The 22,996-nt window shown below is 36.1% G+C and overlaps 5 protein-coding genes across 10 annotated transcripts; 1 reads left to right on the forward strand and 4 right to left on the reverse strand.

Moving 5' to 3' along the window:
• Positions 1-1,288: 1,288 nt before the first annotated feature.
• LOC116165941 (translocon-associated protein subunit delta) lies at positions 1,289-2,090 on the forward strand. Its single transcript, XM_031480712.1, has 2 exons — positions 1,289-1,676; positions 1,726-2,090. Exons 1-2 carry the CDS (start codon positions 1,434-1,436, stop codon positions 1,984-1,986), a joined length of 504 nt encoding a protein of 167 aa, XP_031336572.1. The 5' UTR covers positions 1,289-1,433; the 3' UTR covers positions 1,987-2,090.
• A 264-nt stretch (positions 2,091-2,354) lies between these two features.
• Positions 2,355-3,414, reverse strand: LOC116165939 (PRA1 family protein 3). The gene is made up of 3 exons (XM_031480711.1): positions 3,056-3,414; positions 2,792-3,006; positions 2,355-2,736 (listed from the first exon to the last, which is right to left on the reverse strand). Exons 1-3 carry the CDS (start codon positions 3,247-3,249, stop codon positions 2,606-2,608), a joined length of 540 nt encoding a protein of 179 aa, XP_031336571.1. The 5' UTR covers positions 3,250-3,414; the 3' UTR covers positions 2,355-2,605.
• Positions 3,415-4,189: 775 nt separating this feature from the next.
• On the reverse strand, positions 4,190-13,704 carry LOC116166149 (zinc finger MYM-type protein 3-like). Of its 2 annotated transcripts, none has more exons than XM_031481003.1 (7): positions 13,395-13,704; positions 5,197-5,368; positions 5,026-5,145; positions 4,844-4,968; positions 4,675-4,792; positions 4,528-4,618; positions 4,190-4,473 (listed from the first exon to the last, which is right to left on the reverse strand). In XM_031481003.1, exons 2-7 carry the CDS (start codon positions 5,306-5,308, stop codon positions 4,245-4,247), a joined length of 795 nt encoding a protein of 264 aa, XP_031336863.1. In that variant the 5' UTR covers positions 5,309-5,368; positions 13,395-13,704; the 3' UTR covers positions 4,190-4,244. The 2 variants fall into 2 exon arrangements, with proteins under 2 accessions (XP_031336863.1, XP_031336864.1); XM_031481004.1 differs by lacking the exon at positions 13,395-13,704 and adding an exon at positions 6,089-6,660.
• On the reverse strand, positions 7,072-13,342 carry LOC116166147 (trehalase-like). Of its 4 annotated transcripts, none has more exons than XM_031480998.1 (5): positions 13,076-13,341; positions 10,301-10,534; positions 8,783-10,250; positions 8,485-8,735; positions 7,072-7,210 (listed from the first exon to the last, which is right to left on the reverse strand). In XM_031480998.1, the coding sequence occupies exons 2-5, from the start codon at positions 10,399-10,401 to the stop codon at positions 7,204-7,206; spliced, it is 1,827 nt and encodes a 608-aa protein (XP_031336858.1). In that variant the 5' UTR covers positions 10,402-10,534; positions 13,076-13,341; the 3' UTR covers positions 7,072-7,203. The 4 variants fall into 4 exon arrangements, with proteins under 4 accessions (XP_031336858.1, XP_031336857.1, XP_031336860.1 ...); XM_031480997.1 differs by lacking the exon at positions 7,072-7,210 and adding an exon at positions 7,220-7,635 and having other exon boundaries at positions 13,076-13,342; XM_031481000.1 differs by lacking the exon at positions 7,072-7,210 and adding an exon at positions 7,505-7,635 and having other exon boundaries at positions 8,480-8,735.
• Positions 13,705-16,053: 2,349 nt separating the features above from the next.
• Positions 16,054-21,774, reverse strand: LOC116166148 (transketolase-like protein 2). 2 transcript variants are annotated; one of them, XM_031481001.1, is made up of 5 exons: positions 21,568-21,774; positions 20,789-21,124; positions 16,905-17,673; positions 16,588-16,854; positions 16,054-16,535 (listed from the first exon to the last, which is right to left on the reverse strand). In XM_031481001.1, the coding sequence occupies exons 1-5, from the start codon at positions 21,672-21,674 to the stop codon at positions 16,131-16,133; spliced, it is 1,884 nt and encodes a 627-aa protein (XP_031336861.1). In that variant the 5' UTR covers positions 21,675-21,774; the 3' UTR covers positions 16,054-16,130. The 2 variants fall into 2 exon arrangements, with proteins under 2 accessions (XP_031336861.1, XP_031336862.1); XM_031481002.1 differs by lacking the exon at positions 21,568-21,774 and adding an exon at positions 21,227-21,386.
• Between the last annotated feature and the right edge of the window lie 1,222 nt (positions 21,775-22,996).

Raw genomic sequence — 22,996 nt, forward strand, 5'->3', positions numbered from 1 at the left:
TCCGAGACAATTTTTTCTTCGGGCCTCAAAAAAAAGGCAGTGTACAACCTTCTTTTTTTTACCAAAAATCGACTCCACCAAAATTTCTCGGGAAAACACATTTTCTTATTAATTTTGGTGCGTAGAATCCAAAACAATTCGTACTTTTTCGATCAGACTTCTCAAAAAAAGTTATAGACTAGAAACCAATTTCAAAAAAAAATTCAAAGGGCTGTAACTTTTGAACTAGTAACGAATCTTGGAATTGTTTGAAATTATGGATTCTACAGGCCACATTCTAAAAGAAATTTTTTTTCCGGGTCGATCCGAGACAATTTTTTCTTCGGGCCCCAAAAAAAGGCAGTGTATAACCTTCCTTTTTTACCAAAAATCGACTGCACCAAAATTTCTCGGGAAACACTTTTTCTTATTAATTTTGGTGCGTAGAATCCAAAACAATTCGTACTTTTTCGATCAGATTTCTCAAAAAAGTTATAGACTAGAAACCAATTTCGAAGAAAATTCAAAGGGCTGTAACTTTTGAACTAGTAGCGCAATCCTGGAACTGTTTGAAATTATGGATTCTAGAGGCCACATTCTATAAGAAAATTTTTTTTCCGGGTCGATCTGAGAATTTTTTTTTTGCCTCAAAAAAAAGGCAGTGTACAACCTTCCTTCTTTACCAAAAATCGACTCCACCAAAATGTCTCGGAAAAACACTTTTTCTTATTAATTTTGGTGTGTAGAATCCAAAACAATTCGTACTTTTTCGATCAGACTTCTCAAAAAAAAGGTATAGACTAGAAACCAATTTCGAAAAAAAATTCAAGGGGCTGTAACTTTTGAACTAGAAGTCCAATCTTGGAACTGTTTGAAATTATGGATTCTACAGGCCACATTCTATAAAAAAAAATTTTTCCGGTTCGATCTGAGACAATTTTTTTTCGGGCATCAAAAAAAAGACAGACCTTCCTTTTTTACAAAAATCGACTCCACCAAAATTTCTCTGGAAAACGCTTTTTCTTATTAATTTTGGTGCGTAGAATCCAAAACAATTCGTACTTTTTCGATCAAACTTCTCAAAAAATATCTCAACTAAACTGTACAATTGCTCTACAGATTTTGCAAGACTCCGTCCAACTTGAAATGCCATTTAAGGAAAACTAAGTCCAAGGCACCTATATTTAGGACGAGATTAGGCATTTTAAAAAAATAATGGATGCATAAACCGCGCGTATGAACGCAACCGAATTTAAACGAACTATTCCACGAACGTGACCGGAGTTAAATGAACTATTCCACGTATTGAGGGGAATGGGGAAAGGAAAGTTCCACGAGAACGAAAAGTCCACGCGTCCGGTCTCCTCAAGGCACTGAGTTTTGAGTTTCTCTTTCTGGTCATTTTTGAGTTGAGACTTGCCGATTACAGTTGTACTTACTTTCTGAAAGTAAATATGATCAGTTTAATTCACATTTTCATTGTGAGTGTGTTGTTTTGTACAGGATACTGTGATTCTTGTAAAAATGCAGAAATCTCTTCAAAGTCTTTTACGACACAAGATGCTACAATTGTCACAAATATAGCATATATTTCAGAATTTAGTGTGAAATGTGGATCGGGGTCTCTATCGCATGCATATGCCGATGTTGAAGGTACTGTTGTGCCTGTTTTTGAAACTGCACCAAGTACATTTCAAGTAAGATCTATCAATTTGTTTGCATTCTCTCTTAAACACATTTTTGTAGGTTAGTTGGACTGAGGAGATAAAAAATGCCCGTCGTGGTGAGATCAAGATTCGTTTATTTGATGAAGATGGTTACACTGCCTTGAGAAAAGCATTAAGAGCAAATGAGGACATCTCAACTGTATCGCCACTTTTTTCTGTTTCTGTCAGTCATCCAGGTGCATTCAATGGTCCTTGGTTAAAGAGTGAATTTCTAGCGGTTGCTCTCTCAGTTGTTGTAGCATATTTAGCTTTGAGTTCAAGATCAAAATTGTTGTCATAAAAGTAAAATTGTACATTTTATTGAGATATTTTTTACAATTGTTATTAATTTATACCAACATCGTGTGAAACATGTTTTAATTGTAAATACACACATTTATTTTATTTGTTGTTTATTGCATGGCAAGTACTAATGAAGCCTTTCAAAATCTTCCGGAGAAGCACTACACCAAGTAAACCTTGGGACGCTGTTTGGCTGTTAACAATCTTTGAAAAGTCTGGTTTTCAGTGACTAAAGAAGTTTTAAAAATGTATGGAGAATGCGAAAAACTTCAAACTATCATGAATTTCTAAAAAAACGTGTACAGTTGAAGAATTGAGGCACTGGAAGACTTAAATTGGCATGGATCTTAAATCGTCAATGCCAAGTGAATCATTTTACAAATTTTATTGTGCTGTACAATAGAATATATTAATATTACACTTACGTTATTATTAATATACATGACTAGCATTTCAATATATAAATAAAAAAATTTTAGTTATAAAATAATTACAGTTTTGTACATATAAATTAAATAATCTCTTTTTAATGAGCATTTTTCTGTACATCATTGGATCTCTTGAAAATACCAATAAAGTAATTCTTGAGCCGTGTCGCAAAAGATTTATGAGCTGCCTCAGAACTGTTCCATACCCAATTCCTCAAGAAAAATCCCCATAGGGGTTTTCTTTAAACCAAGCATTTCCACATGATTAGTAATTTTGTTTCTAAGATTCCGTAAACGTAAAGATGCATGGATGAAGATGACTACAATATGAATTGATTAGAATCTGTAAATTTGACATTCCTCGTTTGCTCGTACTGCAGAACGGTAGCAATATTCCCACGAAGAAAATAAGTAAAGATCCTAACATGTACGTTACAAAATATCCACCGCTTAACAACAAAACGACTGACACAATTGGATGTTTTCTTTTAAAATGATTTAACCGTGGTTTATCTCTGATAAGGTACAGTGTTAAAAGTATTATTAAAGTAACTAGTACACCACATGCCATTTTCGTCGGATGAATTACCCTACAATAAAATTAATTAATTATCGAAAAGGGTGTAATGGTACACATACCCTACTATAATAAATGTGATAACTGCCAGAAGAAAATAATTTGTTTGGTAGTACAATAAATTTTTGCACACGCGATTGCCCCATTTCTCTAAATCTTTTACATTTGGAATTTGAAATCTTGCAGATTCCAATAAAAAGTCATCTAGAGTGCGTAAGGGTGCAAACTCAAATTCGGATACAACTTTTTCGCCCATTTTAAATTTTTCAAGTGCTACTGATAATTGACATGTACTACTTCATACAATCAATAGTAATTACATCGGACTTAATAATAGAATTCTTTAAATTATCTTACAATGATGTCATATAAGTACACTTTCATTAAACACACGACATGCACTCGTTCTTCATCGATTACTGCGTCGTTAGCAAAGCTGCACAGAGAGGGCGCTGTAAGATTCGGAAGGGGATGGTACCAGCTTCGTATCTAAAATGTGGTACCAGGCTGTTGCTGTCCCGGTTGTAAAATCCTTAGGGATCCTTGCGCCATATGGCATTCCTCCCCATAGAGTCTGTAGAATGTAAAGCACCACGATTTTCTCATATATAGCGAAAAGAAGCAAATTTTCGAAGGTTCTGATACAAAATGTCTAAAGGATATAAAAAGAAACTTTGATCGCGCGGTTTTTTATTCAAAAATCTCTGGCACTAAATATTCCCTTCAGGATCTCCAAATATTCTTCGGTTGAAATTAACTTTTTCCCTTGCACCTTAACACCAATGCTGTCGCAGTTTCGAATCTAACTTTCGGGTACTGAAAACGTAATCACCCGTGGTTCAACGCGTGCTATATCTTTTTTTCACGGTTTTAAACGAATTTTTATGACAGTTCTTTGACTTTAAGTTTGTCCTGGCTCAACTCATAAACCCCCAAGTTCACTTAGAACGAACTTTGGACGAGTTTCTTTTATTTACACATGCGCAATTGTATTTTACGTACATATTACTTCTCTTCAGAAATGATTGAAAAACTAGGTATTCTATACGTTGGACGATATTATGGATGCCGCCTATGTACCTACTCAGTACGCAAATGAGAAAAAGAAGTTAAAATAAAAAAATGTAACTACGAATTATCACGTTTATGATAGGTGTTCAAGTAAAAAGAAATATTTTATTTAGGTATTTGACAAATACAAATGACTTGCAAGTAATAACTAAGTAATAACATTTTTATTGACTTGGCAAATTAACGAACCAATGAATTAACAAATGGCATGGGAATCTCCCAAGGAACAAAACGAGCAACACCATCTGTCATAAAAATATCCATAATTTCGTACACCATCTTGAATCTGTTAATAATTTGGCTTAAACCTTGAGTAGGAAGGGGCTCAGGTTCAAACCAATATTCACTGTCCTGGTAATTGGCGACCGGCTTTAGGTAAAAGAATGAACTTCTCCTCGTAGATGGGGGACTAGAAGAATTAGTTAAGTCTGCTCTTTGGCTAGATGCGTCGCGATGCACTCACCTTTTCGACAAATAAAACTCCATAATTTTGAAGGGGCATCGTGAGATATTTGACCTATTCGGAGCCAGTTCATGTATGCAATTGTAGTCTCCTGCAGATTTAAATTAAATGTCATTATCATTAAAATCAAGAGAATTTTAAAATAACCTAAGCCGTTTGGTTCAAAGTAATAATATGCGTGTAGTAGCTCTACACCAGGAATAGAGCTGTATATTAGATTTTTGGACAAATTTCGTAACTCCAGTAAAGTGTGCTCTTCAACGGTCTGAAAGACACTGAATTAATTTAAACACTTGCAGCGGTGAAATGAACTCACTGGCAATTTAAAATTTTTCAATATATAATACACGACCGTCCATAACAAGGCATAAGGTGACTGTATGTTTAAGTGACCGGATTCCCACAAATAATTTTCGGAAACGCAACTAGTACGAATATAGTCTAAAAATGTTTGATGATAGGTACCTCTGGATAAATTATTACGTTACCTATACTTACTGTTATCACAATTCAAAGACGACAGAGCACACTCATTTAATTTTCTTCTAGCCTCCGTATATTGGGAATGGATAAAGATATTTGACACATGCCCACACGTACCTAAATATCGCTGTATTTCTGTAAAGAAAATGCTACTTACAGTAGTATAGACTGATTGATCTAGTTTACCTAAACATATATACATCAAAATATCTGCACGATATTTGTCTTTTTCCGATTCCATAAATCTAGTAAGATGTGTATTCAGCTCCATTGGGCTGAACCCCTCAAGACTGTGCATTGGGGGCTGTTCTGTAACGCTTTCAATAAACCGCTCTAGTAATTTAGCTGCACGCAAATGCTGAAAAGTTAACAAATTCGCAATTAATTATTTGAAAAAAAAGTTACCGTTGCACTAATAATATGCGACCATATCAGTTTCACCTCCATGTTTTACCTTTGTTATGTTTAACATAAACAATATTACTATAAACAAAACTATTGCGATAGGAAAGAAATTTAAAAATACGCCCTCACACTGATGGTATGCGATGTACTAATTGCACTGTTTCCGTTTGCAAACCGCGCCAATATTTTGAACCATTGGTGGGTGCGCGCCAAATTTCCAAAGTCATTCAAATGCAAAAAGCAAATTTCGTTTATTGTACATTTTTGATTTGGTCCGACGATGTGTACGATACGTACAGTTCATGTCTCGAATTTAAAATTTTGTACATTATATAGTTGCACTACCAGGTATAATGTGTAAATAATAATTATTATTTTTTGTAACAGTAGTTCCTTCACTTCTCGATTTTGAATACCTTCGAGAGCGAGAAATGAGTGTTCAATAATTTTTTATCAATACAATTATTCTACCTGTACAGTAGTAGTGCAAAACCGGAACCTATGATATATATGGGTTCGAGCCCCTGATAATTATACTTATGTTTGAAAGCTGTTAATGATACACAGGTACTGATATTTTTTCAAAATTCTTAGAGAATAGTCCTGTATTAAATCAAACTACATATTTAAGGTCCTTGCTATTACATACACCTTCCCGAACAGGGTTACTTACACCAAAATCATGTCCCTGGACGCGCGGGACTCCTCTTCTCGCACGAAGGATCTGGATGCTATCGGAGGCGCATCCTCGTTTCCGATTACCATTTTCCGACGTGTGGGATCTCCGACTCACCGCTCGCTTGCCTGTCGGGAGGGGATGTTCTGGGCGAGTATCGCCTCTTTCCCTGATTCCCCTTCGACCATGTTGGAATGTGTGTTTGGGTCTTAAATGTTAATATTTATTTTGCCGCATACATTTACAATGGTGTTCGTGCATTTCCAGATACGTCCTTGGGTACAGAGCAAATCATGACTGGGTATATGATGGATATTAGGCAGGTACAAGAATCAATGAGCACTTGTGATAGGTAGGTACTCAAAACTTACAGGTACACTGCAGATTGGGTACCTACCTGCCTATTATTTCAAACTAGTTTTGCTACAGAATAGGTAATAGAGATGACCCACTTTTAGGCAAATTGTCCTAGAGTTCTGGAATCTTTTGAAATAGGTAGGCTATACCACTGAAGAAGTAAAATTATTTATTCAATGGCTATACCTTGAAGGTATGCCAGACGGCCTTCAAATTTTATTGTCTTAAGGGGTGATCCCACATAAAATATATCCTGTGATACTGTTTCCAAAAGTAAAACATGCACAACTTTTACATACGACAACCATAATTTGTTTTAGATTTTGCATACGCATGCATCTTAAAAATGGACACGTTCTATCCCTATTGGTATCCTAAAGGAATTGGTTTTTACAAACTATAACTTTTCAGGATCAATTCGTGATTGCGAAGAGGGGGGGGGGGGGCAGTTAGAAATTAAATTGGTTTTATCCTTCATACAAAAAGAACTGTTTTCTACAAACTACCGCCCGCGCGTGCCCATAAAGGGAAGAAATATCTCCATGATTAGAAGTTATTAGATTTAGTAAACCATCATCGGACACATTTAGTCGATACTCACGCCCCTAATGTATGTAACGATCAATGCTTCACAATTTTCAAATTTTTATTCACACAAGTAAATTACATGACATTTTCTATTTAGCTAAGTTATTATTCATTCGGCAGTGATGTATTGATAACGTATGAGTTGTCTTCTTCATTTGAGGTAGGTATTAGGCGCTAAAATAATACATGGCACAAGAAAAATAGTGTATACACACATATAAAAGATTTGAGTCTATAACTACATTATCACATAAAAGTTATGGCAACATACAATTTAGTTTCTAATTATATTCCTAGAATCAATTAAGAAACAAAAATGTTAATCACAATTAATTCTGATATTGAGAAACCAGAATAAAACATATTAGGTATACAAAATAATATAAACAAATTGGCAACCTAATAGGAATTGTCAGGAGCTTTGTTTTCACAGACGTTCTAATATTTACATTTATTATCCATATAGAAGGGTGTATATACGCTGTTTCTTCTATAAGCTCTTTGATATGTTTTGTAATTCTGTGTACTTTGAGCGAGCAAGTTGCTGTTTCCTGATAGCTTCACTTATTAATCGTGCCCGCTTCTTGTATACGGATATTCTAAGTCAAAAAGTTAGTTTAGTTTATTCTCATTGAGAGTTATTATGGATAAGTACAAAACAAAATCATCGAGCGATTAGAGTGTAACATAATACTTATATAGTAGTGAAGCTTTGTTAATTAAATATAAATTATGATTGCTATTCAAGAAAGAACTAGGTGCATGAATGCCTAATATGCAATGTAATTTCGTTATACTATATTCAATTTAAATGCCATTACAAATGACTGAGTATATTTTCAAGTTGTGGGAAGTTTATTTGGCAGCGGTGCCAGTTTTGTCTACTATTTTAACTTACCCTGCCCTGTTTAGTTTTGGAACAAACGGCGCCTCATAATAAACTTATCATGGAGTGCAAATAAACAATTAGAAGTGCTGATAAAAATAGAGTGTATAAGTGTGTATTTATTCTTAAATGTCCCAATCTTCACAAACCGTAAGAAACTGAACTTCCTGTTATTAATGGAGGGAAGGAGAAATTATTTAGAAACCAGAAAACTTAGCCATAACCAGTTACAGCATCCATGCTAAAATACCACACCGCTTTGGAACCCTTGCACATGCAATTAGGAAATTTAATTAGTCAAAATAACTTAAACAATTTTATTAATTATAATACTGCTCATTAGCGTTAGTAAAATACAAATTATATCCAAATCTGCAGACATCACAGTATCAACAGAGTATGTTTGCATACTCTTCCATTACAGCTAGTTTTACACTAATAAGGAACCCACAAGTTAATCTACACTATTACATAGGTACCACACATTTAAAACAAAGAAATCCTGCAACAAAATCAAATGTGATCAACAGGACTTGCAAAACATATAATAAACCTACCTCACCCAATAAAACCAGCAGTAAATGAGACCATTATAGCAAGCAAACCTGTTGCTATTTGTCCATAATTCGAAGACGTCCTCTTTACTGCACTCTTAATATCACTTTGATTTCGAAGATTGTCAAGATCGTTAACTCTAACTGTCTTTCCAAACTTATCTAAGAAGTCCAAAATTACCCCATTTGTCCAACCGAATCCCCATTGTGTGTTATATTCTCCACCGCTGCCAGATTTACCTGCGACGGTTGCGTCATACTAAAATTACGAATGTATAAGTGCCATTAGCTGAAGTTGTCAGTTACCTTTTCAAACATCGTTTGTGTCTTTTGGAACGACATAAAATTTGATCGTAGCCACGTTTGCGCCAATTCAAAGGCGAGTCGCAGAGCAGCTTCGTTGCCCGTATTGTACAAGCCAGTTACCAGAGCGCTCTGTAGGGGAGGCCATGCGTTAGGAAAATCCCATTGCTCCCCGGTACGCTCCTTTGTTGTCGGCGTGCCTCCTGGATACATAATATTTTGGGTTTGCAAATATTTTAAAATTAATCTAACAATTTTCTCCGTATGCTCCTTTGGGTAGCACCCCGTCCATAAAGGAAATATGTTCGAAATTGAAAAGTAATCCCTACTAACGTTGTTTACTAAATCGAAATCCAACCAAGTCCCTATATCCTCGCGCCATAAAATGTCGGTTACCGCTTCCATCCATTCGTTGGCAATGTCGGCATATTTTTGGGCTTTTTCTATGTTGTTTAAAGTATGGTAAAATTCGGATAATATGGCCGCGTTCCAATACATTATAGCGTTTAAGTCGGTAGGAATTATCCATCTGGTTTTTGTACTTGTTAAATTACCTTTATTGGTGCCATTGTGTATAAACCACCGACTGGAAAAGTCCCATCCCGACTCGGCAGCTGCTTTCAATTCGGAATATAGCAGCTCTTTTTCGCGCTCTTCCTTTAGAAAACTTGCCATCTCGACGTCTTCTCGATATGATTCTGGCCTAGGCCCGCTAGACAAATCACCATACACAGCAAATTTGTAATGTTTTCCTCTGTGAATGACAATTTTAGTATGATTTGTCAGCCAGTAATTGAATTCCTTTTCCAAAGTTTCAATATGGTTTTCAATGTAATTGTAATCCTTAACGGTGTCCACGTACAATTTCACAGCCGGTATTAACAGTGGAGGTTGAGATCTTGCAAGGTAGTATACGCGACCACCGTTAGGAATATGTCCGTAAGTGTTTGTTATGTATAAAAAGTTATCAAGCATTCCTTTGGCAGTATGATACATTTCTGACAATAGAAGTCCCTGTATAATCCAATAAGAATCCCAGTAATAAAATTCACGAAAACGACCTCCGGGTACAATCACCGGATTTGGTACCCAAATAATACTATACTGCTGGTGATTTTCTTTAACTTCAGGTTTCATTTGTCTGCCCAACAGTTTCCAAATCTCGTTAATATCTGAACCCCACTTTTGAAACAGTGGATCATGAACACTTCCTAAAAACTTCGGACTCTCCACCCAGTCCACCGGCAAGTATTCTTCAAATTCCTGGCCACCATCTTCAAAGTTACCATGAACAAATTCTATTACTTGCGATTTTGTCGGAACATTATTGCACGCTTTCATGAATTCGTCAAAGTTGTGCAGCGTTTCATTTGGGCTGTACTTCATTTTCATATCGACAAAAGTCTTTGAGTCTTCATAAACCTTTGCCATTTGAATGGTGTGAAGAAGACGCCCATGACAATAGATGTGACTACAAGTAAAAATTATTTCACGTCAATTTACTAGGTATTTGGGATTTACCTGGGGCACGGGGGTGATAGGTCATCCTCTGTAATTGCAGGTTGGACCGTGTATAAAATCATCAAGTACCATAAAATATTCATCGCTTCGAAGCTCGTCATGATAATGTTTGTTTAGAAACAGATTTATGCTAATGTTCCAAGCGCTGTATGTACTAGATGATAACTTACTTTCTACTTACGGTAGGTAAGTAGACCAACGACGAGATTGCAAAATATTTTCATGGGCGCCCTCCTATGAAACAGAAAATTATAAAATGCCAGTAATTAAAAAATATTTGTTAGTTTAGGTATATCCCAAGTACAAATCGGATCCGACTGATGGCTAGGTACATTTTGAAGGTAAATACTACTATACTACTATCGCATGCAAGAGAAGGTAAGCATCTCACTTGCTGTACACGCACAGAAGGCGTACTGGTAGGTTTATCTGTCTTGTTTGTATCCACGTAAAAATATAGTAGGCACTTGTAATAGTCATGATAACGATGTCACGCGGTAATTATCTGAAAAACATGTAACCACATCTTTTGGGAGTTACTGCCTTGTCCTCGTCAACTTATAGTGGGCAAAAAATGGGTTAGGTGCAACATGTAACTTAGGATCAACTGATTGAGTTGTAAATGGTTGGGTACTTTTGTGAACTTGAACTTGGGTTACTTTTCATCCTTGACCTAGGCACCGTTTGCTTTCGGTCTTGTTTTATAAAATCATTACTTACTAGGAGTTCGTACAGAATTCCCTATAGCCTTTAAACAATATTCAAAGCTGACTGAAAAACAATGCGATTGTCACGCCTTTATAGCTGGCCTTGATTCACTTGGTTCAACTGGTATCAACCGACGGAATACGAAGGTTTTTAGTTGTGATTCAATAAGAGTTATTATTCATGCTAATGACGTAGAAATTTAAAAAAAAACACATAGGAAATAACCTCGAGTTAAATAAACGTTTCACCCAACAGAGATCTTAATTTTCTCATTCAAAAGGGCAACCTTTAGAAACAAAGAACCATAATACAGAAATCGACGCTATCGTGCAGAAGGCACAGAAAAAATCTTAAATCAGCAACGTGTAGATATTCTGTAATCCAGTGGTGAAATATTAATGCTCATTAGACAGTCAATAAAAAACGCAAAATCCAAGTTGTTTCAGTAGGTACCCAACCATAGAGATGCTGCGCTGCTGGGAGCAATACCAGGAATACATTGATTTTGTTGGTAAGCGAATTCACGTGCGTTACTATGCACATATATAGGTAGGTATATAGACTCATAATAAGTTGTCACATAGTGGCCTAGAGGTTGAGAATATATAGCCTGAACGCACAGACAGACGGAAACTCGAGGGCCCGCTTTTCGCTAGTTCCCTATAGAAATGTAGGTAGGTACTTATAGTGCCTGTAGATGCAGAAAAACGAATAGCATCACTTAAAATATTTTTTGTTGGATACAAGGATATTAGAGGAACGGCAGACAATCATCATATGTACGCGTGGTTTGCATAATTAAAATGTAATTACATTAATTATATTCGCCATGAAAACTTTCATAGTTGGGATGAATGATAAAGATTACTTTCGGCATGCCTCTCTTGGTAAAAAAATCCAGTAATTTAGAGCATAACGTCGACATCGGGCGCCTGTGTCGGGTCGAAGTCGAAAACTTAGGACATCGCTGCGACCCCCGACGGATCGGCATGCCTCTCTTGTTAAAACAAATTCAGAAATTTGGAGCATAGCGCCGCCTCGCCTCGTTTATTTCAAAAACTTATGACATAGCATAGACCCCCTACTGGTCGATATGCCTAGTTTGTTTAAAAATTCAGAAATTTGGCCTCGCCTTGCTTATAGTTTTATGAACTATATGTAAAGCATTTGATCACGAAGCGTCTCGTAACGGATGAGATGAATTTAGTCCCGCGAGCGAAAAGAAGTAGTCACTTCAAAAAAACTTGAAAGCTGTAGAAACACCTCCGATGGACTGGCGAACAGACAAAGTGGTCGTAAAATGAGAACGTTCTTGGAAAAAATAGGTCAAAAAATAAGGAAGGCCCTTTTGACATTTCCCTTTATTTATGAACCGAATGAAAAAATTTATTATCTAAGATAATTAAATGAAATTTTGTATTTTTAATGTGTGTGTGTTTAATTACAAGCGCACAATTAGAAATATAACCCTTAAATTCTAAAGGTTTCGTTAACATACTACTCTTTTAGCACATTCTTCAAAAAGTGGTCTGATCCTTGTCTGTGCACCCATCGCCCTGCCGGTCTGTATTAAGGCATATGTATTACTTTTCATCCACTTTGAGTTTTTTTATCCCATTTTGTTGCTCGTAGGACTCCTAGGTGCAGTAGGTATCAGTACATTGCACGCTCCAGGGTTTACAATTTCAGGCTGATTACAAAATTTGCGCACAATCTTGATTTATTGGACAATTTCGCTAGGGAATGGGTAAACAAAACCAAAATGCACTTCTTCAGTGGATATGTCACGTGTGCTTGACGTGCGATGTGTATGAAAATAAAACAAAACACGATTTCTTTCACCTTGACCGTTCAATGCGTATGATAATGACAGAACAATGTTAAATTTCATTCACCTTGTACACTAAGAAGCTCTAATTATGTAAGTGTTATGGATTGCAATATCTAAATCTAAATGTACGGTGATATTTCAAATATGAGATGGAATTTTGCCAGTTTCTAATATAGCACTCGAAAATAAAATATAGCAATCCGCAAGCAAATGCAGGAGCACAACGATATACTTACAAGTGAGATACGTGAATGCCCACGAAAACACCTTAAAACTGCACCGTACCTAAACAATTACGCGTCTTAAATGGAATTTTTCACATTTCAAATGTTTAATTATTTACCTCGGTAATACGCTACGTTTTTAAAGTAAAATCCCCGCGTAAATCTTTACGCCACACATGTGCTGCCAGTACTATATAATGCAAGTAAGATGTATTAAGTACATACAGGTATCTATCGCGTTTTATTTTTATCTCGTTTAATCACCTAGTTTTCCCATACAACCTAATCTCTAATCATTCAAATACAAATAAATTATGTAATGGTCACTTACATGCAAAAATAAAACGTTCGCCGCGGATCACAGATCTGCTGCAATGCTGGCAACAGAGTAAGGAAGGTATTGTTAAAAATATGCAATCATATAATGCAATCACCGTCTGTTATAATATGGACTGTGATAACAGTTAAACCAGAAACGCATTATTTACTAAATGAATATCGATATAGGAACACAAAACCCATTTTTAAAATTATCGGTCCTTTGGAAATTGGTGGTTTTGTGAGGATATAGAATAATATTCATTAAAGTATTAGTGTAGTAATGATGGTGACGGTTTTTTTGAGCCCCGAAAAAAACAGTGTCTCAGATCGACCCGGAAAAATTTTCTTATAGAATGTGGCCTGTAGAATCCATAATTTCAAACAGTTCCAAGATTGGGCTACTAGTTTCAAAAGTTACAGCCCTTTGAATTTTCTTTCGAAATTGGTTTCTAGTCTATAACTTTTGATTGAGAAGTCTGATCGAAAAAGTACGAATTGGTTTGGATTCTACGCACCAAAATTAATAAGAAAAAGTGTTTTCCCGAGAAATTTTGGTGCAGTCAATTTTTGGTAAAAAAGGAAGGTTATACACTGCCTTTTTTTGAACCCCGAAAAAAAAATTGTCTCAGATCGCCCCGGAAAAAAAATTTTCTTTTCGAATGTGGCCTGTAGAATCCATAATTTCAAACAATTCCAAGATTCGGCTACTAGTTCAAAAGTTACAGCCCTTTGAATTTTCTTTCGAATTTGGTTTCTAGTCTATAACCTTTTTTTGCGAAGTCTGAACGAAAAAGTACGAATTGTTTTCGATTCTACGCACCAAAATTAATAAGAAAAAGTGTTTTCCCGAGAAATTTTGGTGGAGTCGATTTTTGGTAAAAAAGGAAGGTTGTACACTGCCTTTTCTTTGAGGCCCGAAAAAAAATTGTCTCAGATCGACCCGGAAAAAAATTTTCTTATAAAATGTGGCCTGTAGAATCCATAATTTCAAACAGTTCCAAGATTGGGCTACTAGTTCAAAAGTTACAGCCCTTTGAATTTTTTTTCGAAATTGGTTTTCGAGTCCTATAACTTTTGATTGAGGTGCGTCGCCTATCATTGTATTTCAGCACTTTCATGCTACGACAAAAAATTGATAAATTCATTGTAAAACACTTCAATTAAAACAGAATTTTTTAACAACCTAACATCAACCCCAATTGGAGAAACGTGTGAATAATTTATTAATAGTGCAAGAAACTAAATACAGCATATATAACTTATAAATTTCCAACGGGCCATTATGATCAACAGGCTAGGTGGCAATCGCCACCCGCCCCCCCGTGCCAGTCCGCCCCTACCCTCAACAGCTGCTTGGACCCAATTATCTAATCACTCGCTTGCAATGAGTGATAAATTAGAAGAATATGTGCAGATGGCCCCCCAGTAAACTAGAAAATATATTACAATATTGCAATAATATAACGTATGTAAGGCGAAGTGAAGTGTAATGTTCGAAATATCCTAGATGTGATATTTCAGCGATATCACAAAGTTGTATTGCTTTTATCAGGAGATCCAAATTTCATAAAAATCGCGCCATACATCAGAGTTAGTTCTACACATGTGCAAAAATCCATTCAATGGTAATATGTTCACCAGATTCAGTTTTATGAGAAGTAACTGTATTTAAAATTTCGTTAGGTACTTAATAAAAAATAAAATTGAGATGCGCTTGCGTAGAAACGGAAACTTACTCGATATTTATTTCGCCCACCCCAGGTGTTGAAATCAGTCTTCTACGAGGTCCGAGATCTCAAACCCTCAGACGCACGGAAAAGCATAATCTGCATTCAACACACTGTACACCCTGTATATGTGCATACCTAGAGAAAAGAAGATAATTAACAGAGCTCTACTGATAATAACGTGTTATCCTCGCTTACCCCACATCCGCAGTTATGCGGTCGTATGATCAGATACGTCTATTGAAACACTGGAGTGGTGTATGTGTAAGGCGCTTTTGCAACGGCAAAAACTCAACTGATTAAATTCAAATTTAAAACACAAATGAAACGGCAGAATCGGAGGCCTACAATGGGTTTCCGATTCACATCCTCCCTTTTTTTTAAATACTTCCGACAGACTAAACAGATACACAGGGTATAACATGTAAGGAAATGGATATGTTAGAGTGCGCCACAGCACTTTTTTCCAAATAATTAACGCAATTTTTATTTGGAAATTACGCCCCCAAACTTTACGTTTCTTTTTATCAGGCTGTTCGACATAAGAGTGTACGTACACAACAAAATCGCGAATTTTTGTTTTGTTGTTCATAGATCTTCAGATAATCGTCTTGAAAGTAACAACGAATAAATTACTAATGTTCTCAGAGAAAAAATGTCAAAGAAATCACATTTCAATTTTCAAAAATGCAGCTTCTACTTAGATAGGTACTGAGTAGATCTTTCTTTGTTAGGTATTGCTTGAAAAATTGTTGATTACTAATAGTTTTGTGACAATTAATGCTTAAGATTTTCAAAAAATAAGATATTGTGGGTTTTCAGATATTGTTCGCGTCTAGAAAATCTGGAGATCAACCTGAAGGCATTTTTCATATTCTACAAAAAAAAACTATTCACAAACATTTGAATCAATGATCACATGATAGGGTAATTAAAACAAAATTTGAAAATTATAAAACTTTATTCCCTGTAACAGATTTGGACCCAATTAACATCACCATAGGAGACACCACATCAATTTAAAATTTCGTAATTTCTTGTGCGGCAGCAACAATATGCTTAGCTGAAATGCCGTAGTAGTCCAAGAGAGCGCTTGGAGGTCCAGAACGGGGAACTGTTGGAATGGCTAATTTCTTCACAATAATATCTCTCTCTTCCGCAACGGCAGATAACACAGCCTCTCCTAATCCGCCTTGTGGGTAATGATCTTCGACTGTTACAATTCGTCCGCCGACTTCTTTAGCGTGCTTAATTATGGCATCCTTATCGATTGGTTTGACAGTGAATGGATCCATAACTCTCACATTAACGCCAGACATCTCCAGCTCCTCTGCTGCCTTTAAAGCTTCTTGAACGGTTACGCCTGCACCGATAATTAAAACGGAATCTTTGCTAGATTTCTTTAAAATGTTAGCTTTTCCAATCTGTCAAAAATGAGTTGTGAACAAAACACTAATCAACGAGATACAAACTTACTGCAAAAGTATGATCATTTTCATAAACAACTTTAGTAGCCGGACGATTTGTTCTGATAAAGCAAATTCCCTTTGTGTTTGCCGCCATTTCTACAGCACGTTCACAAGCCACAGCGTCCGCTGGGTAAAAAACTGTACTACCAGGAATGGCACGGAACATGGCAAGATCTTCCAAGCCCATTTGACTTGGACCATCTTCTCCAATACTTACACCACAATGAGAACCGACAAAGTTTACATTTGTTTGAGATATGGCACCCATACGAATCTAGCAAGATACAGTTAAAAAATATGAGTACGCAGTGAATCCAACGCTACCTGATCAAATGCCCTTGTCAAGAAAGTTGCAAAAGTTGAGACGAAGGCAACTGTACGGTCTCTGCACGCAGCCCCGATGGCGACTCCCACCAAGTTTTGTTCGGCAATAAAACATTCAATGAAGCGAGTAGAATCGATTTTCTTGATCTTTTCCGAGTAGGTGGAATTTTTCATATCCCCATCTAAGGCAATGACTCTAGAGTTATTTTCCGCAATTTTGGCAAGGGCAGTTCCATAAGCTTGACGAGTAGCAATCGCTTCTCCTAGTTTATAACTGGGAGGAGATGATAATTTAATGTTTGAAATGTTCACCGGAGAGACGTCATCTTTGAGAGGCTTGCGGGGTTGTATCTTGAGTGGACCTTTATTTTTGATCATTCCCTCCAAATGCTGTAGGACAATGCTGGCCTGATCTCCCAACGGTTTACCGTGCCAATTTTCTACATCCTCAATTTTGGGGAAGTTTTTACCCTTTAACGTTTTCGCGATTAAGGCGGTCGGTTTATCGCTAGTGGTTGAAGCGACGTGGAACGCTTTGACAATTTCTTCGATATTGTGACCGTCGATCACAATCGATTGCCAACCGAACGCTTCCAAACGTTTTTGGTAAACCTCCACATTATGTTGTAAACTGGTTGGTTCTGACTGGCCTAGACGGTTGATGTCAAAAATTGCGCACAAGTTGTCGAGCTTATAGTAGCTGGCGAAATGGATCGATTCCCAGATTGATCCTTCAGCACTTTCACCATCGCCGACGAGACAGTATACCCTGAAATTACAGAACTCAATGTGGTACTAAAAAGTACAAGGGTAGTCCTCTAAGTTCACTTGACTAAGTTGAGTGGTAGAGCAACTGTTGCACATTATTCAACGTGTTGAAATTCGCCTAGGTTGATTTACTTTGTTGTAAACCGAAATTATTCATGTATGGGACTCAATTCGCTTATAAACTAATATTTTAATCGTTTGTGCCTCCATGTGTACAAGTTGCAGATATAAACCGACTTGTAGATTTAAGAAGTGGGTGTGTCCTTTACAAAAATATTTTATTAAGTCTGAATAAACAAAAAATAATCTTATCTGGTGTAGGTACAAAGATTGCTCGAGTAGCATTTTTACACTTTTTCTAATTCACCTCCTATTTTCCCCAACCGAATTACATGTACAATGAAATCAGATCTGCACGAGGTCATATGTCTTTGTATTAAATGCAGCTTGACTGACATTGACACAGCAGATGGTTAATTTGTTAACTATAATTAGAATTCAATGACGGTCTATGTATGATTTTGATTTTAGATCGGACTAAGCTCTGATTAATAATTTCATTATTGCTTACTTTAATAAGTTTTTCAATTGTGAAATTGTGAACACTAAACACTAATAATTAGATACTTATTCCTATATGTTCACCTTTTTTTTGGGATAGGTTTGAGCGAACATTTTTACACAAAATGATGAATTAGCGGTTGTTTATTGCTACTTCATATATCGTACTAAGACTTATTTGCAAGGTTTGTTGATGTGGTAGGTGTAATGCGGTTTAGTTCGACGTATAAATGCAGTAAGCCAAAAACAAGTTACATATCTCAAATGGTCTAGGGCTTTATTGTAGTAAATTACTTGTGGTACAAAATAATTTAGAGGCCAAATTCGCCTTAGATACAAAAAATACAGCAATAAACAGGTGCGATACTTAAAAACTTACTCACACAGACACATAGATAAAACAGAAATTATGAAATAGCTCACTGCTAATTAATAGAGGGTATTATTCTGATTATTATAACTTACAGTGTTTTTGGTATCTCATTCGAGCTTCTTAATTTAATGAATTTTAATATTTAGGAAACTTATGAACTTTAGCATGCCGTGTGCTGTCAGGATGCGCGGTGTCTGTTGTGTTACATGGGTAAATTGTATCACGCAAAAGTAAATCTTCAAAACGAAGCATTGAGCAAGTTGATGTAGGTCTTTTTAGCGCATTTTCGAAAAAATACGCTATTATATTCGTTATGACTGGCTGTCCGGCTGAGATCTCGGCAATTACAATAGCTAGAGACTTCAAATTTTCACTAAAAGCTTTCTGCTATAGTGTATAGATGTGCAGGCTCTAGTCTATTTTGAGTTAGATTACTTGTGAGATCGATAATTTTAAATTTTACTAATAAAATACTGATCTGTATTACCAAAAATGCGCTTTCATCATGCATAATGCTGATTTATAACTTGTTTGTATTATATGGCACATGTGATGCTAGATTTCACAAGTTTTCTTGAATCACGAATTTCTCCATTTTTTTAATATCAACCATATGCATATCGATTGCTCTTTTGAAATATTTAAAAAAAAAGCATTGCATTTGAAAAACAGTTGCATCGATTTTCGGTTAAACCGGAAGTGATACCGAAACTTTCAATATGCGATCTGATAAAAAAATGTGACAAATTTTTTGTATCTCACCAATAAAAGAGATATTGAGGTGACCCTCTTATCTCGAACGGGCAATAAACGATCCTATGTAAATTTATTAATATTTTGTTAATGAAAATCGCAAATTTTTCTGTATACGAATTTATTCTCCTCCGCCTTTGCTCCTGAATAAAATTATAATAATTTGAAACCACATGATTATCGGCTTATCACATTCCTTGATTTTTCCCCATTTCATATTGCACAGATTATTTTATCAAACCTATTTTTGTCCTTTTAATAAATACCGTAATGCTCCGAACAGCAAAAATTCATACATATCTCTATACACAGAATCTATTTCAGGTTGTGAGAGTCCGACCAAGTATACCTTAAGTGCCTTGGTGTACAGATGGCGACACCCGCTCCAAACAAATACCTTTTCTCTAACTTTGTATTGAAATGACAATGGAAGTCGAGGAAGATCTACCGCGAGCAAAGGCTAGTAGTACAATTTCCTAGGCACAAGAGAAAATTAATTACAGCTATTGCGACAAATATCTAGATTTAATTGTTGCTTTCAAATGTTTTAAAAGTAGGGATTATGGAAATTCATAAAAGATATGATATCTAGGGTTATCTAAATGAATGCACAGCTAGTGGTCATTCACATTACATAACATTCCGGATGGCATGTTTTATAGTCAGTTGTTAGCAACTAATAGAAAAAACTTCTTCTGTATATTACAAATTATAAATGAGGAATAGAATGAAATTTTTACAAATTTACAGAAAATGAGAATCGAGTTTGATTTATGTAACAAAAGATAAAAGTCTTATTATCTATAACATTGAGTTAAAGTGTAAGGTCATTTGGGAAAGAAACGGAGATATCAAATGTAACTCCAAATGGGGTAATATTAAGTTAGGTAATTAAAGAAATAGAAACAAAACCTTCCCCATACTTGTTGATGTAGTAGTTATTTAGTGGGACTAGTTCCGAATAGAAGTCATCATGGCTTGGTAATTGTTTACCTAATAAATTGCAGTAAAGTTTAATAAATTTGCAATAATTTACGGTAGCATGAGGGAAAGGTTCTTAAAATTTTTAAACAATGACAAATTAAATTGATGACACATATTGAAAATATAAATTATTAACTAACATGTTAAAATTATACATGTGTATAAAACACGAGCATACATGTGTATGTGTAGTCCATCATTTGCACTTTTAAGATGTCATCAATTTAATTTGTCATTCAAAATCTTAAGAACCTTTTTCGTCATGCAACCATAAATTATTGTAAATTATTGAACGTCACTACAAATCAGTTGTCAACAAGTCAGAAGATGACGTTAAGTCGGAACTGGTCGTACTAAATAACTAATAAATCAAAAAGTACCGGTTTTTTACATAGCTTATCTGTATAAAAAAAAATAAATAAAGTGCAGAAAACCACCTGTTTACCTGTAATTGGCCTTATCATAGTTTTTTCCGACAAATGCCATTCCCGCAGCAATTGCCAATCCTTGACCGAGAGATCCAGTGCCCACATCGATGAAGTTGAGTCTTGGAGTCGGGTGTCCTTCCAAATCGGACTCCAAGCGTCTCAATTTTTGCAAATCACTCACGGGGAATAAGCCGGCTTCGGCCCAAGCAGCGTACAAGATGGGGGCTGCATGGCCTTTAGATAACACAAACCTATCGCTTGAAGGATCCCTTGGCTCTAAAACTTTGTAACGCATTGTGTTGAAAAAGAGCACGGACAGTATTTCGGCTATCGACGAGCATGATGTTGGATGTCTAGCAAATAAGCATAAAATTAGTTATAACATCTAAAAAGGAAAAATAGTTCAATGTCATACATACACATTTGTACGCTGTTTAACATTAAAATTAACATACCCCGAATTACAGGCACTAGTTGAGGTGATGCTATGAATACGCAATTTATTTGCAATATCCTCTAAAATTTGAACTTCAGCAGACTTTTGAGCAGGCATGTTCGTTCTCGGTCAAACAACACTAAAGTGAAGGACAACACTACCGGTTAAAAGTTAAATAGTTGCAAGTCTTATCACCTAAGCATGCTCAATTCAGTCCACATTATCAAGGAATAAATTCGGAATTAAAAAAACTAACCCCACTTTCAGAAAGGCCGCATGTAACCGGTTTTGTATTGTATAAATTGAAATTGGGATTTTTCGCCGCGGGGAATTGCCCTAATTACCTACGTAGGTACTTACCCAGAATTTGAGGATTGCGTCGATGTTATTGCATGTACGCGAAGTTTATTGGCAATATCTTTGAGTTCTTGTACAATTTGGGCTTCTAATTTATGATAACCACCCATTGTGATCGAAAGTTAAATAAACATATAATCAATAAAAATTAAATTGTGGGAAAATGTGGACGGCGAGGTTGTGTTACCGCGGTAATAAGTGAAGTAACAAGCGTCCGCGCACGTCGCTACTTCTACAGTTAAATGTGAGGTATAACTCCCTCAGTTAGCGGCGTTATAGTGAAATCCTGCGTAACATAAAATAAATACATACGTTCATTCTAACAGTACTTGGTCGTTCCATTAGCGCGCGAAAAGTTCGAATTTTTGCGCACTCATTCCATTTAAAAATCTGACCACGCCTCCTACCGAATGGCGGCAACCACCAGAGCAAGAATCTTATTCAAAGACCACGTGTTTAGCTCATATCCGCCTAAAGTATCGCCTACACACAGCGCACATAATTAAGAAAATACATAGTGTGTGCGTGAAGAGCGTTCAAACGCAATTACGGGACAAATGGACCTCAGAGAGCACCTGGTTATCATACGGCCATACAAAATTTAACGTCCAAATTAACGCAAAAGGCCAAAATGGAAAAAGATCCTCCTAAACTTAAATCATGCGGTTACCTTATATAGAATTCCCAAAAGGCGAAATGCGTTGAAACGGTTCATTTCTTCAAATCTGGGACTAGTCTTTTATTTATTAAGCGGCAGAGCAAAGCTTTATAGGGGAGTCGACGGTGTCCGTCTGTCCGATAACTGTCAAACGCTTGAACCTATTTAGTTCAAACTTTGGACAATTTACCTATATGCCACAAGTAATGAGCCTATTGAAAATGGGTCAAAACCAATAACTCCTTGGGGTCACGCCTCTCTGTCTCAGCCAAACGCTTGAAACTATTTAGTTCAAACTTTGCACAGATGACCTATGTGCCACATGTAACAAGCCAATTGCAAATGGGCAGGGGCGGACTGGGTAACTGCGGGCCAGGTGGAATTGCATAGGTTACGGGCCATTAAAGTATTAGTGTAGTAATGAAGGGGGGGGGTTAGCTCTGAGGTGCACCACAAAAACATTTTAAAGTACTCCTTTCTCGAAAATCAATTACCATACAGTTTTTTTTAAATTGCAGCTGATAATTAAAAGTAACAAAATATACAATCCACACGAGGTGCGTCGCCTATCATTGTATTTCAGCACTTTCAAAATACTACGACAAAAAATGATAAATTCATTGTAAAACACTTCAATTAAAACAGAATTTTTTAACAACCTAACATCAACCCCAATTAGAGAAACGTGTTAATAATTTATTAATAGTGCAAGAAACTAAATACAGCACATACTTATAAATTTCCAACGATCTACAGGCCAGGTGGCAATCGCCA

Source organism: Photinus pyralis, unplaced genomic scaffold, assembly GCF_008802855.1.
Source record: "Photinus pyralis isolate 1611_PpyrPB1 unplaced genomic scaffold, Ppyr1.3 Ppyr1.4_LG3a, whole genome shotgun sequence".
In the NCBI taxonomy this organism is placed as follows: Eukaryota; Metazoa; Arthropoda; class Insecta; order Coleoptera; family Lampyridae; genus Photinus; species Photinus pyralis.

Bases quoted from the DNA above. Each gene is read 5' to 3' on its own strand.
- LOC116165939 (XM_031480711.1), bottom strand. From the start codon at position 3,249: ATGGGCGAAAAAGTTGTATCCGAATTTGAGTTTGCACCCTTACGCACT. The intron at 3,007-3,055 runs GTATGTGTACCA...ATTTTATTGTAG, and splicing joins ATCACATTTATTATAGTAGG to GGTAATTCATCCGACGAAAA. The intron at 2,737-2,791 runs GTACGAGCAAAC...TTCATATTGTAG, and splicing joins AATATTGCTACCGTTCTGCA to TCATCTTCATCCATGCATCT.
- LOC116166148 (XM_031481001.1), bottom strand. From the start codon at position 21,674: ATGGGTGGTTATCATAAATTAGAAGCCCAAATTGTACAAGAACTCAAA. The intron at 21,125-21,567 runs GTAAGTACCTAC...CTTATTTGCTAG, and splicing joins ACGCAATCCTCAAATTCTGG to ACATCCAACATCATGCTCGT. The intron at 16,536-16,587 runs GTAAGTTTGTAT...CATTTTTGACAG, and splicing joins AAAATGATCATACTTTTGCA to ATTGGAAAAGCTAACATTTT.
- LOC116165941 (XM_031480712.1), top strand. From the start codon at position 1,434: ATGATCAGTTTAATTCACATTTTCATTGTGAGTGTGTTGTTTTGTACA. The intron at 1,677-1,725 runs GTAAGATCTATC...ACATTTTTGTAG, and splicing joins CTGCACCAAGTACATTTCAA to GTTAGTTGGACTGAGGAGAT.
- LOC116166149 (XM_031481003.1), bottom strand. From the start codon at position 5,308: ATGCACAGTCTTGAGGGGTTCAGCCCAATGGAGCTGAATACACATCTT. The intron at 4,793-4,843 runs GTGAGTTCATTT...AGTGTCTTTCAG, and splicing joins TGAAAAATTTTAAATTGCCA to ACCGTTGAAGAGCACACTTT. The intron at 4,474-4,527 runs GTGAGTGCATCG...TAATTCTTCTAG, and splicing joins GAGTTTTATTTGTCGAAAAG to TCCCCCATCTACGAGGAGAA.
- LOC116166147 (XM_031480997.1), bottom strand. From the start codon at position 10,401: ATGACGAGCTTCGAAGCGATGAATATTTTATGGTACTTGATGATTTTA. The intron at 10,251-10,300 runs GTAAATCCCAAA...TTTTACTTGTAG, and splicing joins CTATCACCCCCGTGCCCCAG to TCACATCTATTGTCATGGGC. The intron at 8,736-8,782 runs GTAACTGACAAC...TCGTAATTTTAG, and splicing joins CACAAACGATGTTTGAAAAG to TATGACGCAACCGTCGCAGG.